At 47.7% G+C, this 16,423-nt stretch overlaps 1 protein-coding gene and 1 long non-coding RNA gene across 2 annotated transcripts in view; one reads left to right on the forward strand and one right to left on the reverse strand.

The window, feature by feature from the left end:
* Dcps (decapping enzyme, scavenger) overlaps window positions 1-14,510 on the forward strand; it is a 37,770-nt gene extending 23,260 nt beyond the window's left edge. The window contains exons 3-6 of the mRNA XM_015499020.2: window positions 1,937-2,082; window positions 6,842-6,955; window positions 12,187-12,297; window positions 14,104-14,510. Of these exons, the coding sequence (XP_015354506.1) occupies window positions 1,937-2,082; window positions 6,842-6,955; window positions 12,187-12,297; window positions 14,104-14,370 (638 nt within the window). The 3' untranslated portion in view covers window positions 14,371-14,510. The remainder of the gene's footprint in view (window positions 1-1,936; window positions 2,083-6,841; window positions 6,956-12,186; window positions 12,298-14,103) is intronic.
* Window positions 8,928-16,423, reverse strand: part of LOC125614043 — a 15,552-nt gene continuing 8,056 nt past the window's right edge. The window contains exons 2-3 of the long non-coding RNA XR_007344680.1: window positions 13,347-13,464; window positions 8,928-11,070 (exon numbers count right to left, since the gene is read on the reverse strand). This is a non-coding gene — a long non-coding RNA (uncharacterized LOC125614043). The remainder of the gene's footprint in view (window positions 11,071-13,346; window positions 13,465-16,423) is intronic.

Consider the following 16,423-nt stretch of genomic DNA (forward strand, 5'->3'; position numbering starts at 1 on the left):
ATCCCGAGGTGTTCTGCCCTTTTACAAGTCCTAGGCTTCCTTTGTTCTGCTCTCTTCCCCTTATCTCTCTCCTTCCTGCCTACGTGACTAGGCCTAAGGGTGGGAAACAGGGGTGGGGGGCAGGATGGTGCAGCCCAGCACACATTAATAACCTTATAGCTCCCTGTAGGGAGGGGCAATTCCTGGGACCGGTTATCTTGGCCCCTGGTTGGAGCAGGGGCAGGTTCTTGATAAGGGTGGAGGAAGGGCTCTGAAGGAATTAACATTTCAGTTCTTCAAGGGGTAGTCTCCAACTCAAAACTGGCCTCCTTGATCCAACCTGACTTGATTTACCCATCTCTGCTGACTGCTTGTCTAATTCTGGCTTCATTCCCACATGCTGCCTTGCTTGCCCCCAGAGCTAATGGTGAGGACATTTAGTACTTGCCAGAAGTCATGTGCTGGGTGTGTCACATTTGTACATCCCTGCTGGCTTTGAAAACATACTGAGCTGTTAGGCAGGCCTCTGTATCAAGAAAGCACTGAGTTAGCTGGGCATACGCCTGTAATCCCAGTGATTTGGGAAACTGAGTAGGAAGATCACAAGTTTGAGGCCAGCCTCAACAATTTAGCAAGACTGTTTCAAAATAAAAGTTCTGGGGATACATCTCAATGGTAGAACACTCCTAGGTTCAATCCCCAGAAACACACACAGACCCCCCAAAAAGCACTGACTTTAGGATAAGATGATCTTGGTTTTAGTCCTGCCTCTGCCACATCTCCAGCGTGACACAAGATGAGTCTTGGAATCCCTGCCACCTTTTCTTTCTCACCAGCGGAAGCAGGATTAAAACCAACCATATCCTCAGACCAAATACAAAAAGTATAGGCTCATGGTCCTTAGCTGGGTCTTGTGCTATGGAGGTGAGTAGAATTCCCTGGAGTGACTTCTTTGAAAGAACATATCTGGATCCCAGGGAGGGGAGTCAGGGGTACATGGGTCTTTTGAGAAACGTCCCAGCCTATTTTGAAACACATTTTACCCCCCACCCCAGACCTGTGTTGAAGCACTATATATAAAAGTTAGAGTAATGACAGTGGTCATGCCAAATGTTTTTCAAAATAAGGGAAAGGACTTAATCACAACCAGGTGGTGTTGGGCCAGAACACTAGTCTAGGGTACTTGCAGGAAAGCTATAGGGTTTCCTCATTAAAACTGCTCCTCTCCGCTAGGGACAGTTTTGCCCCCCATTTGACACTGTCTGGGGACTTTGGTGTCGCAGTTGGGGGAGGTGCTGCTAGCATCCAGGGAGAGACCAGGGTTGCTGCTAATAAACATGCTGCAATGCACGGGACAGCCCCCACCGAAAAACTCCTCAAGGCCAAGCTGTTGGTGGTGCCAAGTCGATAAACCCTGGGTTAGATGTAGGCAGCACTTGTGTAGTGTCTGCTTCGTGCCAGACATTGTTCTAAGGGCTTTACAGGTTATTAACTCACTTGATCTTTCCAGTGTTATGACATAGGAGCTGTTACTATCCTCATTTGGCAGATGGAAAATTAGCTGCACACACAGGTTAAGTAACCTGACCCAGTTCCCAACTGGGGCCGTGGTCCCACTTGGTGTGGATAAGGAGCTTAGACAGTCTGATTCCAGAGTCCACACTATGAACCACTGTGCTGTGCTGTGCCTCCTTATGGGGGCTACTGAGCTTTAAATCACATTTTCAGCTTTGAGTCCAGAAAGCCAAATACCTAGAAATTTGCCCATGAAAAGAGTTAAGATACCATTAGTTCCTGTACCTGGAAGATGGAGAGGGGGTGGCCAGGGATAGTTTAATGGTAAGGGCTCAAGAACCCATCAGTGAAAGCTTTGTGTTTTCCAGGTTCAGAGTTTGGCTCAGCCCATGAATTGAATGGGCTTTGCTTTCTAGTCACAGACTGTGCTGTGTCATTGCAGACGTCAAGACAACAGTGGTATACCCTGCCACAGAGAAACACCTACAGAAGTACCTGCGCCAGGACCTCCACCTGATCCAAGAGACAGGAGATGACTACAAGAACATTACCTTACCTCACCTGGAGTCCCAGAGCCTTGGCATTCAGGTGACTGGCTGCCAAGTCTGAGATACTGATTGCTGTTCCTGTGCCAGTTTCTCTTCCTTATGAGCATCTATTGGGATCTTCCCAGGGACTAAGCACTGTACTAAGTTCAGTGGATATAGCAGAGAGCAGGGCAGACTAAGTCCCTGCCCCATAGAGCTTACCTAATTTGGGGAGTCAGAACATAAATGCATGAGGACATATATGATACATGAGATTATGAATGCAGTGGAGAAAACTGGAGAGGATCAGTGAGATAGAGAGTCCCAGGGTGGCTGGCTGCTATTTTATACAGGATGGTCAGAGTAGGCTTCATAGAGAAAGGAATTGGCCCTGGTCTTGGACCCCTCATGAGATGCTTGGGCAAGTCACTGAGGCTCTCTGGGAGTTACTGAGCAGTTCAGTCTGCTAGAAGAATTTGTATCTGCTTCACATTATCCTACGACAGTCTCAAAATGACTATGTCCTCCTTGTGTTGGATTGGGCCCACCCTGGTCCAGCTTCTTATTCCTGATTGCTCCTGTAGCAAACCAGCTGTGTCTCAGAGTAAAATACTCCCTTATCACTCATTCCGCTTTACATTTATTCCACAGAAATCAGTACCCTGTCATCCCTGACATTTGTTTGGGCCTCTGAGCACAGGTTGGTAGAGTGTTCTGGCTGGGCCAAATATAAGTCTGTCTAGCTTAGAGATTCTGATGGCTTCTTGGGCGTAGGCCAGGGCCAGCCAGAGACTGCCTGGAATTGGCCCCATGTGGATACTCACAGTTAAATATGATTGATGATGATTGATGAGTCATTTCCTTGCCCACTCACTGGCTCTCACTGGCTCTTTCCCATTATTGCTTACTCTTGTTCTCTTTGAGCATTTCTCACTAATCTTCACAAGATTCAGGTTACTGTAGTGGGAAGTATTCTAATATGGGGTGCTCAAAGACATTCTGGGCTCAGAAGGCAGGAGGGAGAGAAGGAGCTGCGGGGTCAGTTGTACTGAGAGGAGTTAAGGAGGGGGAGATTGGCAGAACCTGTGGAAAGGCTATTCCCTGGAGAGGCCTGTGTGCTGATAGCCCTCTTCCCTATATCTAAGAGGACCCAGCCCTGTTATTAGCCATGCCTCCCATGCAGATTTGCACATGGTTCCTCTAACTGAAGCTGTCCTGATTTTTTTTTCTTTTTTCTTTCTTTCTTTCTTTTTTTAAAAAAAATCCCAGCACTTGTCCTGTCTTCTGAGTGGAAAGAAAGTATGTCTCTACATTCCTGAACAGCTTCTATTCAGGGTCCTAGAGGAATCTGCTGGAATATGTGTTCTGTGGTGCTGGTTGTACTTATCTGGGATTCAAGAGAGGAAGCCCAAATGTAGTTGTCGTGAGTCATATATCTACTTTATTACACATCCAAACATATGTCCACTTGGAAAATAATACAACAAAAACTCCACTACTTTTCCATTGACATGAGCATTCATGTATTTCTTCTTGGCTATTTCTAGCAAATGTATAAGCAGTCACTGCATTTATTGAGCATCTGTAGTATACCAGCTAGGCTCTGGAGGAACACCCAGATAATGAAACCTTGCTGATGCAGTGTAGCAGGGAAGATAGATTAGGAGGACTAAAACCCACCATGGATCTGAACCAGGGTAGAGATAGCAGGGAAGGATTTGGGAGTGATTTAAGAGGTAAACCTTAATGAGGTTGATTGGACTTAGACTGGTTGACATGGAAAAGGAGGTATGAGTGTGGTATGACCCTGGGTCTTGCTTGCCTGACAAGCAGACAGTAAGATCATTTATTTATCAGGATGGAAACATGGACAGTGGAGTGGGTTTTTGTGAAAGACAATGAGTTCTGTTTGGGGTTTATTGAGCATTTATTAAATGTCAAGAACTATTCTAGGCATTTTACATGGATTACCTCATTTTATGTTCACAACAGCCCATTTGGAGATGGGACTCCAAATCCATGCTTTCTGGCCCCAGCATCTGTATTCTTAGCTGGTTACATTATTTGACTCTTCAAATTTGAAGTACTTGTAACTTTCCAGTGAAAATGCCCAATAAAAAAAGGTAGTGGGGTATCTGAATCTGAAGCCTTGAGGCATTCAGCTGAAAAATCTTCATTTGTGAGCTGTCACATCAGGCTTCAGCATTGGCCTGGTGTTATGATTCTTATTCTGCTAAGAGCAGCATGGCATTGTCCTTGACTTCTGGGCCTGTTTCCTTTTCTGAAAAATGTGATTAACAGATCCTTCCTCCTAAGGTTGTTGTAGAAATTAAGAGAGGTACCATTTATCATGTGCTGCTATTTCCTGAAAAGGACCCAGGATGGAGCTGCCATTATCCACACCCAGGAAGAACAGGGGAACAGGCAGGCATGAGAGGGATGGACAGGTGGGGGACAAACCAGGTGAGCAGAATGAAGAGTGAGAGGAGAATGAAGAAGGATCAAGATGTCCCATGAGAAGTTCAAGGAGGAAGGAGGTTCTAGAGGGATTTGTCAGTGTCAACTAGTGCACAGTCCAGCCAAATATATACTAGAAAGTGTCACCCACAATCCTATCATTGGCAGAGCTAGCCAAGTCTCTAGGGCTTACATTTAGACGGTAGCCTTCCCGTCACCTACCTTAGGAAATTTGTGTGGATTTTGTTCTCTCTATCCCCTCCCTTTCTTCTCTGGGCTTCTGGCCATGAGACTTCCTGAGGATGCCGGTTCCTGCCACTTGCCCAGGGAACTCTCCCAGGAGGCAGGATATGCTGTGGGCTACAGTGCAGGCTCAGGAGCCAGGCTCCCAGGGTTAAAATTGTGGGAGCTTATGTGAACTTCCTTGCACCTGTATTTTTCTTACCTGCAAAATGGGGACAACAATAGAAGGGTTATGGCCCTTAGAGTAGTATAAGAGTAGGGCTGCCCTTGCTGTTCCCATTCCCAGTCGCTGGTAGTCACTTAGCTTCCAGCCTTGTGCTTCTCCAGCCACTTCCTTTGCTTTCACCCGCTTCTCTCTTTTTCTGCCTCACTTAGTCTTAGAGCCTCCAGCAAATCACCCCTTTGTCATCGCCTGTCTTGGAGTGCCACTGTTACTCCTAGGTTGCCTCCTCTGTGCTGGGCTCTGGGCTAGGTGCTCACACGTGCATGTGTGAATTAAACTCCTCACATGTGTAGATCCTGTTAGTCCCATTTAATGAAAGAGGATTCAGTTGCTTGCCTAAGGTGGCAGCAAAACAGTGGTGGAGCTGGAAGATAAAACCAAATGTCAAACCCCAGAATCCAAGCATGCTCTCTGACACCTCCCGCTGCTCTCCAGTGGACGTGGTGCTTCTCTGGATGAGCAAAGGACAGCCCAGGAGGTCAGCTTATGGAGCATACCAGACTCTCCACAGTAGAATGTCACCATCTCCCTCATTTCCTGAGTTTCCCAGAGGCTTCAGGTCAGCCTCCAGCTGACTTTTTTTTTCTCCTTCCTTTCTTTTTTCCCCTTTAGCAGCACATTCCCAGAGAGGTCTCTGGTGGGAGAGGAAATGCCTCTGGAGGAATCTTGGCCCTCCAGAGGGCATCACTTTGGCATGGGCACTGCATGAGGAAACAGCCACTGGGTGTCCTCCAGACCTCTCCCAGGAAGTGGATCCCCCAGGCTTTTCCTGGGAAGCCCCCATTCTACTTTTGTGTGTGTGTGTGTGTGTGTGTGTGGTGCTGGGGATCGAACCCAAGGCCTTGTGCATGCAAGGCAAGTACTCTACCAGCTGAGCTATATCCCCAGCCTGGGAGCCCCTCTTTGATGGTGGGGGAACCACACTATGATTGGCCTTTGGGTTTTGCTAGGGTCTAGAGGTCATCTGGGCTGAAGTGCTTCCTGTAGGTAATTGTAGGAGACTGGAGGCCCAGTTATCCGCAGGCAGAGGCCCTCTTCTCCCTTCCCACTGTCCCAGCTGAGAGCAAGGATGCAGTGTGGTGTGCTCAGCCATATAGGCCCAGGATATGAGGTTTGCAGAACTGGGACCAGCAAGCCCACCCTTGGCCTTCAGTGGTGCTGCCTATGCCAGCACTTCTGGGAATGGGAAGAGGACCAAGAGGACAGTGGCAGCCTGGTTGTGTCAGTACCCTGTCCTCCCTGTCAGGACATCCTCTCCCTCCTCGGTGTTTTGGAGGTCCTTTTGAGTTTGAGGAGGAAAGGGCAGCAGTGTAGGTTTCCATCAGATTTCCCTTTTGGCTGTAGAGCAGTCACCTGTACAAGGGCCCTGAAGGTAGGAGAAGTAGAGAGGAATCCAGGGTACCTGGGTTTGACCTTTGCCAGCCCAGGCCTCTTCTCAGCCTAATTTTCCTCAGAAAGCCTCTACAGACCTCTGATCAGAAGGAAACCTCTGTGCCATCAGCCTCCTAACAGTCTTTGCCCCATGGTCCTGAATAAATGGAACCAGGGTCCATAAAGACAGCTCTTCCCCTTCATCCTGTGGATGGTGGAAGGGGTCACCACTACAGGGGCTCCATGTGGACCAGGCCTATGAGCATGTGGTAGAATGGGAGGCACTATGCTGACCAGAAAGAGCCTAAAGGGCAGCCTGTCTAAGCAGCAGAGGTCTGGGATGGCCAAGAGTCAGCTGTGGTGGGAGAGAGGAAATCTCTCTGGATCCCCAAACAGCCTGTTTGTTAATCCCTGAATTTAGCAGCCATTTATAGTTTCGTTATCCTTTCCAGAGGGGCCAGAGAACTTGTCTGGCCTAGCTGAAGGCAGGTGGATTTGTAAACCATCTCTTTCCCTCTCCTTCCAGTGGGTGTATAACATCCTTGACAAGAAGGCTGAAGCTGACCGGATTATTTATGAGAATCCAGATCCCTCTGATGGCTTTGTCCTCATCCCTGACCTCAAGTGGAACCAACAGCAGGTAAAGATCACATGCTGGAGTGCTCTGGGCTCCAACAACCCCACTCTGGTCATTGACAACTCCACTCCCAAGTTGCTGGCCTCTTTGACTGCCCTTCTTCCTCAACATCCGCATCTCTCTGAGCAGATTATAATTACCCATCAAGGGATGGCCAGATCTGTCCACGGCAACAGAGTATATTCTTGTCATACACAAATACTTTTGCTTTCATGGTCACCTTAAAGACTTTTCTGGCTGTGTTCTTACCCAAGAGGTGAGCTGAACAGGGATGTTCGTCTTCATGACTGCAGAGGCCATTCCTTCACCACTTAACCAACCAAGTAACTCAGATGCCATCTTCACTTCTAGCATCATCTGGAGCCTCAGGTGGAGCATTCTCTCTGTCCCCCTGAACACTACCAGATCCAGGCAGGCCCATGTTCAAAGCACAGAGAGGAACCATGATGATCAATCCAAAGAGTCCCCTACCCCCACTGAGCTGCAGAATTGTTTTCCAGTAGCCCAGACCTCCACTTCAGTTGTTAGCTCCCCATTCCCTGGCCTCCAAATGACTCTGCTTCTCCAAACCTTTGAAGGAGCAGGTTTAGAGGTGTCATCTACATTCTGTAGGTCTCTTCCCTCTCTCCACTGTCCTCTTTCCCATTCCAGCCCACTGCTGAGTTAAAATTTGCCTTTGCCTCTTTATACCCTGAGTGTATTAGAAACATTTGTACCCTGATGGATTCAGGAACAGGCAGGTCCATCGTGTTGTAAAGATTGCTATTTACAGGCTGGAATTAGAAGGGGCCAGGTAGGTAGACACAGGAGATTTGGCCGTAGATAGCGTCCTCTCTCATCCAGTTACACTCTTGGAGTAACCTGGGCTTGGGTTTGCCATCTGCCCTGGGTGGGCCCATCTAGTTTCTGTGCCTTCATCTGGTCATGAGACCCATGCAGAAATGTTGTGGAGCCTGGGCCCTGGCTGATTCTTTGTGGAAACCCTTCTTGTTTTCTCAATTGTGACCTGTTCTTCAGGACATTAGGACATATATTGAGCTCACCTGCAATTTGCTTAGTTTTTAATTCATTGAACTTTAAAGCTACTGCCCCCAGAAGGGGTTTAAAGGCCTGTGGTTGAAGTATAGGGACTGGATTTTAGCTCAAAGCATCTTTTGTCTCTTGATAAGAGGCTCATGGTTATTCTCAAATGTGGCTCAAGGGGTGGTAGGGAATGCAAAGAGTTTCCAGAAGTTGCAGCATGGAATGATGATTTCTTAGAGCCAAGCAGGATCAAAAAAGGTAGCTTGTGTGTGGGGTGTTGTAGTGAAAGGGGCCAAGAGCACACCAGACCCCAGTCTCCTCTTCCCTTGTCCCTGCCTGGGCAACCTTCAGGCCTTAAGGAAGGGAACTTGGACTTGCTCTGGAGGTGGTTGAAGAGCTAAGACAAGGCCCCAGAATCATGACTACAAGGTAGCTCTGCAAACCCCCATCTTTCTTTAGATAGACTAAAGATCCTGAATTAAAGTCTGGTCATGGGAGACAGGGGTGGGAGAGGAGGAACTTTGGCCTCACAAAATTCTTGAAGACTAAAGAGCTTGTGACTGACTGCAGGGGCATTGCAGCCACAGAAAGACAGTAAGGATGAACTTGTACATCTCCGTTTCAGAAGCCCTGAATGTATCTGAGTCCAGAATGGGAAAACGATCAGTCATCTGATCCAAGGATGGCAGGAAAGCTTTGGGAATTATACTGGGTTCTCAGTCACATAGCTGGAGCTGCCTGCCCTTGAGGGGAGTGAAGGGGCCAGTTTAAATGTCAGACCTTCCATGATATTAATGCTAATATGGTCCTTCTTAACCTTTGCCTAATTCATTTTTTAAAAAATATTTTTAGTTGTTGATATACCTTCATTATTTATTTATTTATTTATATGTGGTGCTGAGGATCGAACCCAGTGCCTCACACATGCTAGGCAAGTGCTCTGCCACTGAGCCTCAACCCCAGCCCCACCTTTGCCTAATTCTTGCTTATTTTTTAAAGGTGCCATATTTCAGTGCCTCAGATCTATGACTTGTGACATCACTGAACTTTTTTTTTTTACTTTTGGTACCAAGAATTGAACCGAGGGGCACTTAACCACTGAGCCACATCCCCCAGTCCTTTTTGGTTTTAATTTTTAATTTGAGACAGAGTCTCACTGAGTTGCATAGGGCCTCACTAAGTTGCTGAGGCTGGCTTTGAACTTACAGTCTTCCTGTTTCAGCCTCTGGAATTGCTGGGATTACAGGCTTGTACTACTGCACACAGCTTTGAATCTCTGAACTTGATTGCTCCCTTAGAAGTTGGCAACATTCCCAGAAGAAAAACAGGCCACATCTAGGCTTCTATTCCTCATCCTGGGGCCATGGACTGATTGAGGGGGAAGTGCTTCAGCATTTGTTTCTGGGGCGCCTTCCTGGCTCCCTTGAGTCTCTCACAGCTTCTCCTGGAAGTATATTTCCCTTTCTTCTTTTTGTCCTTTCATTCTCTTCCCTTTCTCTTTCTATTCCTTTCCTACCTAATCCCTTCATATTCCCTAAGCATGTGCTCCACTCCTAGCCCCTGGAATTGTTATCTTTATTGTCCCCACACCGAAACCTCTATATTTACCCATTTGTTCTTTCTTCCATCCACTCAATAAATGTGTATCAGATGCCTAATGTTGCTAGAGGTTATGCCACCCAGAGCTTATAACAACATTCCTTCCCTGGTTCTCTCAAGAGATCACTGGGGTTTTTTTTATTTTTTAATTTTTTTTCATTTTGTTAGTTAATTTGTGCCCATGGTAAAATTGCACATAATATAGGGAATGTTCAGTGGGATTAAGTTCCCCCACCCTGCTTTCTTCCCTTCCTCAGAAACAATCATTGTTTCTATTTCTTTGTATCTCCTTCCAGGGATAATTTTTATATATTGTGTGTATAAATACACACACACATACACACACACACACACATACACAAACACACATGCATTTTTGGTTCACATAGTTTGTTCTTTAGTCTAAAGTTCCCAGACCAGGGAGTCTTTCCTCTAAGTCACTCCGGATGTCAAGAAATGGCTCTCCAATGCTCTAGTCATCCTCTGTCTTGCCCCTTGTCAGGAAATCATTAACTTTGATTTCACTGTCCTGCCTTACAAAGAGACTGACTGTGTCTATCTCCCCAGAGTGGTCAATGGGCCACCTTTTAGGGTGCCAGTCTCGGGCCCTAACCCACCTTTTTGCCAGGCTTTTTTCAGATCATTTCTATGGGCCAGGAAGCACTTTGGCTGCCTGCAGAAATTTTGGGGTTATGTCTGCTATCAAATAATGGTTTCTTTTTGTTCCCTCACACAGCCTGTGAGCTGACACCCAACACCGGCTCCATGCCTCATTTCATTCCAATGGAGCAGAGAGATGTGATTTAATATCAGGTTTGGGTTTGTCAACAGACATCATCTAAAACAAATGCTACTATTATCTGGGTGTCCTGTGACAGACGTGGTATAGCTGAAAATGTGCACACATTTGCAGATATGCGTGCACACACACATGTACACACACACACACACACACATATGCCCAAGTCAAGCAATTTTGTTTCCTGGTTTCTCTTTGGACTCTTCCCTAGTATGAGAGTAAATTTCCTGGATACAGGCCATAGGAAGAAACTAAGCCTTCGTGGGCTTATCTCTAACAGGGTCTGTCCGGGAGAACCCAGACTCTTAGAACTCTGGATGAAAAGAATGACAAGAAGATACTATTTCATGGTTGGACATAAGGCAGTTGGGTCCCTGGGGATTTGACTGTGTGACTCATGGTCCCCATATTATCTCCATGAAGAATCCAGCAGGTCAGACTACAGCACTGGGCACTGCTGCATTCTCCCTGAGCCTCGGCCCTGGGAATGTTGGCCTGCCTGGCACTTGAGTGTGATAATCAGGCAAGGCCAAGGTTTGGGGTAGCGGGGAGGATGTGAGAGGGATTTCTGGCCAAGAGGAAGAGTTCATTTGCTCTCTGGCACAAGATATTGTTGACTCTGATTCTTTGCTCTGTTGTGACCTCCAGGTTTTCAGACAGGCGCCGTTTTCAGGAAGGACAGCAGGAACAGCCACCCCTGAAATGTTGATGGGGGAGGAGAGAAATGGGCTAACTGCTGTGGTGTTGTGGTGTTTGTTGCTAAGCTGGCCCCGGGCTCCCATTCCCTCCTTCACACCTCACTATATCCCACACACCCCTTCATGTGCCTTCATTCCAGATAAGTTGGGCTGCTTGCCCCCCGACTTCTGTGCCCTATACAGTCTTGACTCTGAGCCTCCTCTCTCATTGTTCCCTCTCCCAGAATGTCCTTTCTATCTTCTTCTTTTTTTTTTTTTTTTTTTTGGTGGTGGTTTTGGGATTGAACCCGGGGCTTTGTGCAAGGCACGACACACTCTACCAACTGAGCTATATCCCCAGCCCTACCTCTGTCTTTCTTTCATCAAACCCAAGGCCCAGAGCTTCATACTTATGAGGCAAGCACCCTAGTACTAAGCTACATCCCAGACCTATTTTTATTTTGAAACAAAATCTCACTAAGCTACTCAGGCTGGCCTCGAACTTGTGTTCTTCCTGCCTCAGCCTGTGGGTTGCTGGGATTACAGAATGTGCCACTGTGTCCACCTCCTACCACTTTTTCAAGACCTAGATCCCCTACTTTCTCTTCCAGGAGGTCTTCCTGGATCATCCCAGCAAGCAGGAACCTTTCATTCTTCCTCCTGTGTTTTGATCACTTTATTTTGAGGGTATAGCTCAGTGGTAGAATGTGTGCTTAGCACGTACAAGGACTTGGGTTCAACCCCCAATCTTCTCAAAAAAGCAGTTATACTTTATGTCTTACAGTAGAGTGACTTATGTACATGGATTAGATTGTAAACTCCTAGAGGAAAAGAATTCTTCTTGGCTCTTCTTGAGCTTCCCTATAGCCTCCCCTCTCCCCCATCAACTCTGAAGAATGGGTAATACTGCTGCAGGATGTTCTTTAGAAGGAAGAATACACAGAAATCCTGTTCCTTAGATAATCCTGCTAGCCTTGGGCACAAGAACACCTACACTGCCTGGGGACCAGTCCTGCCATGGGGTCTCATGGACTGGCTGTGGGGTCACTGTGTGCCTTGGGGGTAGGAATATCAGGACTGGCAGCCTGTCCCTGTGAGGCCCAGAACTGTTCCCATTCCCCTTTGTCTCTGTGCAGCTTGATGACCTGTACTTGATTGCCATCTGTCATCGCCGAGGCATCAAATCACTTCGGGACCTTACTCAAGAGCACCTGCCACTGCTCAGGAACATCCTTCTTGAAGGGCAGGTAAGTTGCTTCACCAAACCACATTGAAGTCCATTGTTAGACTCAAGATTCCAGTATGTTCCCTGGGCCTCTTTCCTCACTCTTCCCTGAGTGTATCTTGGAAATGGCTTCTCTCTGTATGCCAGTCTTATACTGTGTTAGGGCTCATTAAGTTGCTTCACAAGGGTCATTGGTCCTGGCCAGTCCTCTAAACTCTACTTTTCAGCCACCTTTCCTCACCTCCAGATCAGCCTCCTTGCCTTTTTTCATAGGCTTCATCTGGAATGCCCCACTAACCTCCATTCCAAGACTCTTGCCCCTACCATTCAGGATCACCTGCCTCGCGCATGATAACCACCTTGCGCCAGATGGGTTTCTTGGGCTTTAGGGCACATGATTTTGACTTGTATATATGTACATACAAGGCAGAGAGCAGGTTGATTCCATGGCACCTGATATTCTAGGATACTTTCTATCTGGAACATTTGTTCAATCTAATGAAATTTTAAGAGCACTAAAAGGGGCCTTGGGGGCAGGGGAAGATGGGAGGATCTTGGGTTGTGGTTACGGCCTGACATGTTTGCCCTAACTAGCTGAGTGGCCTGGGACAGTCATTTCACCTCTGTGGACCCCTATATCTGGTTGGGATCCCTTCTAAATACACCATTCTGTGGAACCAGATATCAGCCCTTTTTTCATTTTTAAATATGTGAAGATATACACCTATCATGCCAGGAGCTGACAGCTACCAGAATACCCAACCCAAAGAGAACTCTGCCACTTTCTAGCCAGTGCCAGGGCTCTGCCCAGATCCTACTTCCCCTGTCACTGTGTTCTGGCCTGTTTTCCAACACCTTCTTGCCCATGGCACCCTCTTCTGACTGCCTTTATGTTTTTGAAACAACTTATTTTTATCAGAAAGTAACCTCTGGATCTATCCATGGCACAGAATGATGTCTTTCTCTTGTTGAGACACTTGACCCACTCCTCCCTGTCCTGGCAGCCTCATCCCAATAGACCAGCCCTCTTTATTCCAGGAAGCCTTTTGGGTGCTTTGGGCCTGGTCTCACCTTGCTGCAGCAATTCCTGGGCATGAGGCCTGAGTCTTTCTCTTCACCTTTGACCTCCTCAGGGATCTGCCCACGAAGGAGATCAACATCTTCTCCTAATTCCAAGTCTTGGGGGCTCCTGAAGGAGACAGGGGAGGTCAGGGTAGATAGAAAAAGACCTCCCTCTGAGCAAGGTGGAGTGGGCAGAGAGAACCTGGGCCAAAGTAAATGTTTTCCTTTGGTGAAAGGAGCCCAGCTGCATCGGCCCGTTTGTCTGTGGGTCACCCTTCCCATATCCTTTCCCCCACCTTTTCCCTTTCACCAGATTCTCAGCACAGCCCCATCTCTGTTTCCAAGCCTTTTTCCAAGAGAGTGTAGATATATTTCCTCCCACCTACCTCATGGTTTATCAAGTGCTTGTAATTAATTCATCCAGGGGAAGGACAATATCCACAGTCTTGGGAACCTGGGCCCTATACTTAGACACTGGGACTTCCTAGATTCTCAAAGTAATGTTTTATCAAGGTTGTTGTAGGGAAGCCTGAGAAGATAGGCTCTCTTCTGTTGGGGGAATGCATGTCTCAGCTTTGCTGCTGCCTTTGTTGATTTCCTAGAATGGAAGACAGAGGGATCTGAAGCAAGCAGAGAGCCATTTGGAAGGTTTTTGTATGCTATCCCAGGCTAGCCTTGCTAAGACAGGAGGAGTGCTGGGTGGGGGTCCTGACACTGGCTAGTGGGCAGCATGATAACACTTTCTTGCCTCCCCTTTTCTCATCAGGAAGCCATCATGCAGCGCTACCAGGTGAAGGCAGACCAACTCCGTGTTTACCTGCATTACCTGCCCTCCTACTACCACCTACATGTGCACTTCACTGCCCTGGGATTTGAGGCACCCGGTTCCAGTGTGGAGCGGGCCCACCTGCTGGCCCAGGTGATCGAAAACCTAGAGTATGACCCCACGCACTATCAGCAGCGCACTCTCACTTTTACCCTCAGAGCTGATGACCCCCTACTCAAGCTCCTACAAGAAGCCCAGCAACCCTGAGTGTGCCAGGAGAGGGGCACATTTGTTTGTGGTTTTGGGCAGTGTGGAGGCTATGTTTTACTCCAAGGGGATTTTTAAAACATTTATTTTGTACTGGTTTATTCCTTATATGTGAATAAAGTATTAGGCTCATCTGTGAAGACAGATAGCATGATCTGGGGAGGCAAATGGGGAGGGACAACAGTTGGGCAGAACAAGTGGGAAAGTCCCCCGGAAGGGTGGAAAGTCAAGGTTGTGGCTGTAGCTGGAAAGTGACAGTACCCTGGAAGGATACTGAGAGCTTGCTCCAAGTTCCTGTACTCACCACACATGTTGGTTTCTGCCCTCCTCCCTGCTCACACTCCTTCCTATTGTGCTGCCAGGCCCTCTCCCACCAATTCGCCTTTGGGGAGGTCCCCCAAAATACTAAATTCAAAACCTCTCCGGAAATAGTCTATAGAGGCTTTAGATGCCACTTCCTCCTTCCCTCACAGCCCTGGTGTCACACCCTGCATGTGCGTTAACCCTGTAGAAAAACGTACTGAGGAGGATGGGGGATTAATGCCTGGAAGTGGGAGGGTTTTAATGAGAATCTGATGATGTAAGCCCCAAAAGCCTGCCTTTGCCTCTGTAATTTGGTCAGCTAGTCTCTGGCCTTGAGTTTATTATCTAGGCAGGAAGACAAAACACTCACGTGGAACAGCCAGAAGAGCAAGTGCAAAACAGTGTTATCAGCAAGGGCAATATAATATGGTTTCAGTTGAGTACAAAAGCTCCTAAGGAGCTTGGGTTCACAGTGTGGTCAGTGCTATAGGTTCATTAGAATCTGGAGGCCAGGAAGGGTCCTTGACAGATAAGAGAATGATGACCAGACTTGGAACCAAGGGGCTTATCTGGGAAGGGTGATATCTACCACTGCCCCAGCAGAGCAGGGACACAGCATGCACACAAGGGTACTCTCCAGCACAAAGTACAAGTGTATCACAGTGTTAGAGGTGCTGGCATTTGCTGTTTGATCAGGGTAGAGCTGAGGCTAATGTGGCCTGCTCAGAAAGCTTTATCTGGGCCCTGAAGTGACAACAAAAGGAAAGCATTTGGCAGAGGGGTGGCTGTCACTCTGTCTCCTGGGTGTGGGACCCAGGAGGCCTGGATTCAGAGCCCAGCTCTTTTTCTTGCAGGTGAGGCCCTCAGCAGGTGGCACAAGTGCTGCACCTGCCCTAGGCCCACACTGCCTGCTGTGGAGAACAGGACGTGGACCCTGGTGGTGAGGCTTGAGTGTGAGTGGTCTCCTGACTCACCCTTCCCTTCAGCTCTTCAAGAATCTCAGGATTCAGATAGTGAGCAATTGTTTTAGGTAGTGACCAAGACAGGTTTCTCAACTGCAAATCCAGCTGGATCCACTCATGGCCACCACACATCTTACCAACAGTTTCCTGGACCAAAAGCACATACTCCTGAGGACAGGACCACAGGTCACTGCTGGGCTTTTGAGGTCAGGAGCCTGGCCTGAGGGCTTCTCCCAGAGCGGTTTCCAGCTGGCAGGGCTGCTCCGTGGGGCTCAGTTCCTCTCCCTCCAGTTTACCGGAAGGGTAAACTGACCCCTTTCCTCTCTGAAATCAGATGGTCCTGACAAGCAAATACTGTTGCCAACTTCAGTACTGCAAAGGTGCCAAAGTGAGGACTCCCTCTGCCACATCACATGCTCCCCACTACCCACCCAACTGTGCTGCTTGTGAGTCCCAGCCCCCAGCTTGGGCTGACCTTTATGTTCCATGCCATCGTCTCATGTGTCTGCCCTGTGGTGGATGGCTGGTAGGAATTTGATGGTTTGATGCATAAAACTGTGAGGAGGAGCCAGGCACTATGTCACATACCTGTAATCCCAGCAGCTCAGGAGACTGAGACAGGAGGCTTGCAAGCCCAAATCTAGCTTCAGCAACTTAGCAAGGTCCTAAGCAACTTAGTGAGACTCTGTCTCTAAATAAAATATTTTAAAAAGGGTGGGGACAGGGGATGTGGTAAGTGCCCCTGGGTTCAGTTCCTGATTAAAAAAAAAAAAAAAAAAAAAAAAAAA

This window comes from Marmota marmota, unplaced genomic scaffold, assembly GCF_001458135.2.
Source record: "Marmota marmota marmota unplaced genomic scaffold, marMar, whole genome shotgun sequence".
Classification (NCBI taxonomy): Eukaryota; Metazoa; Chordata; class Mammalia; order Rodentia; family Sciuridae; genus Marmota; species Marmota marmota.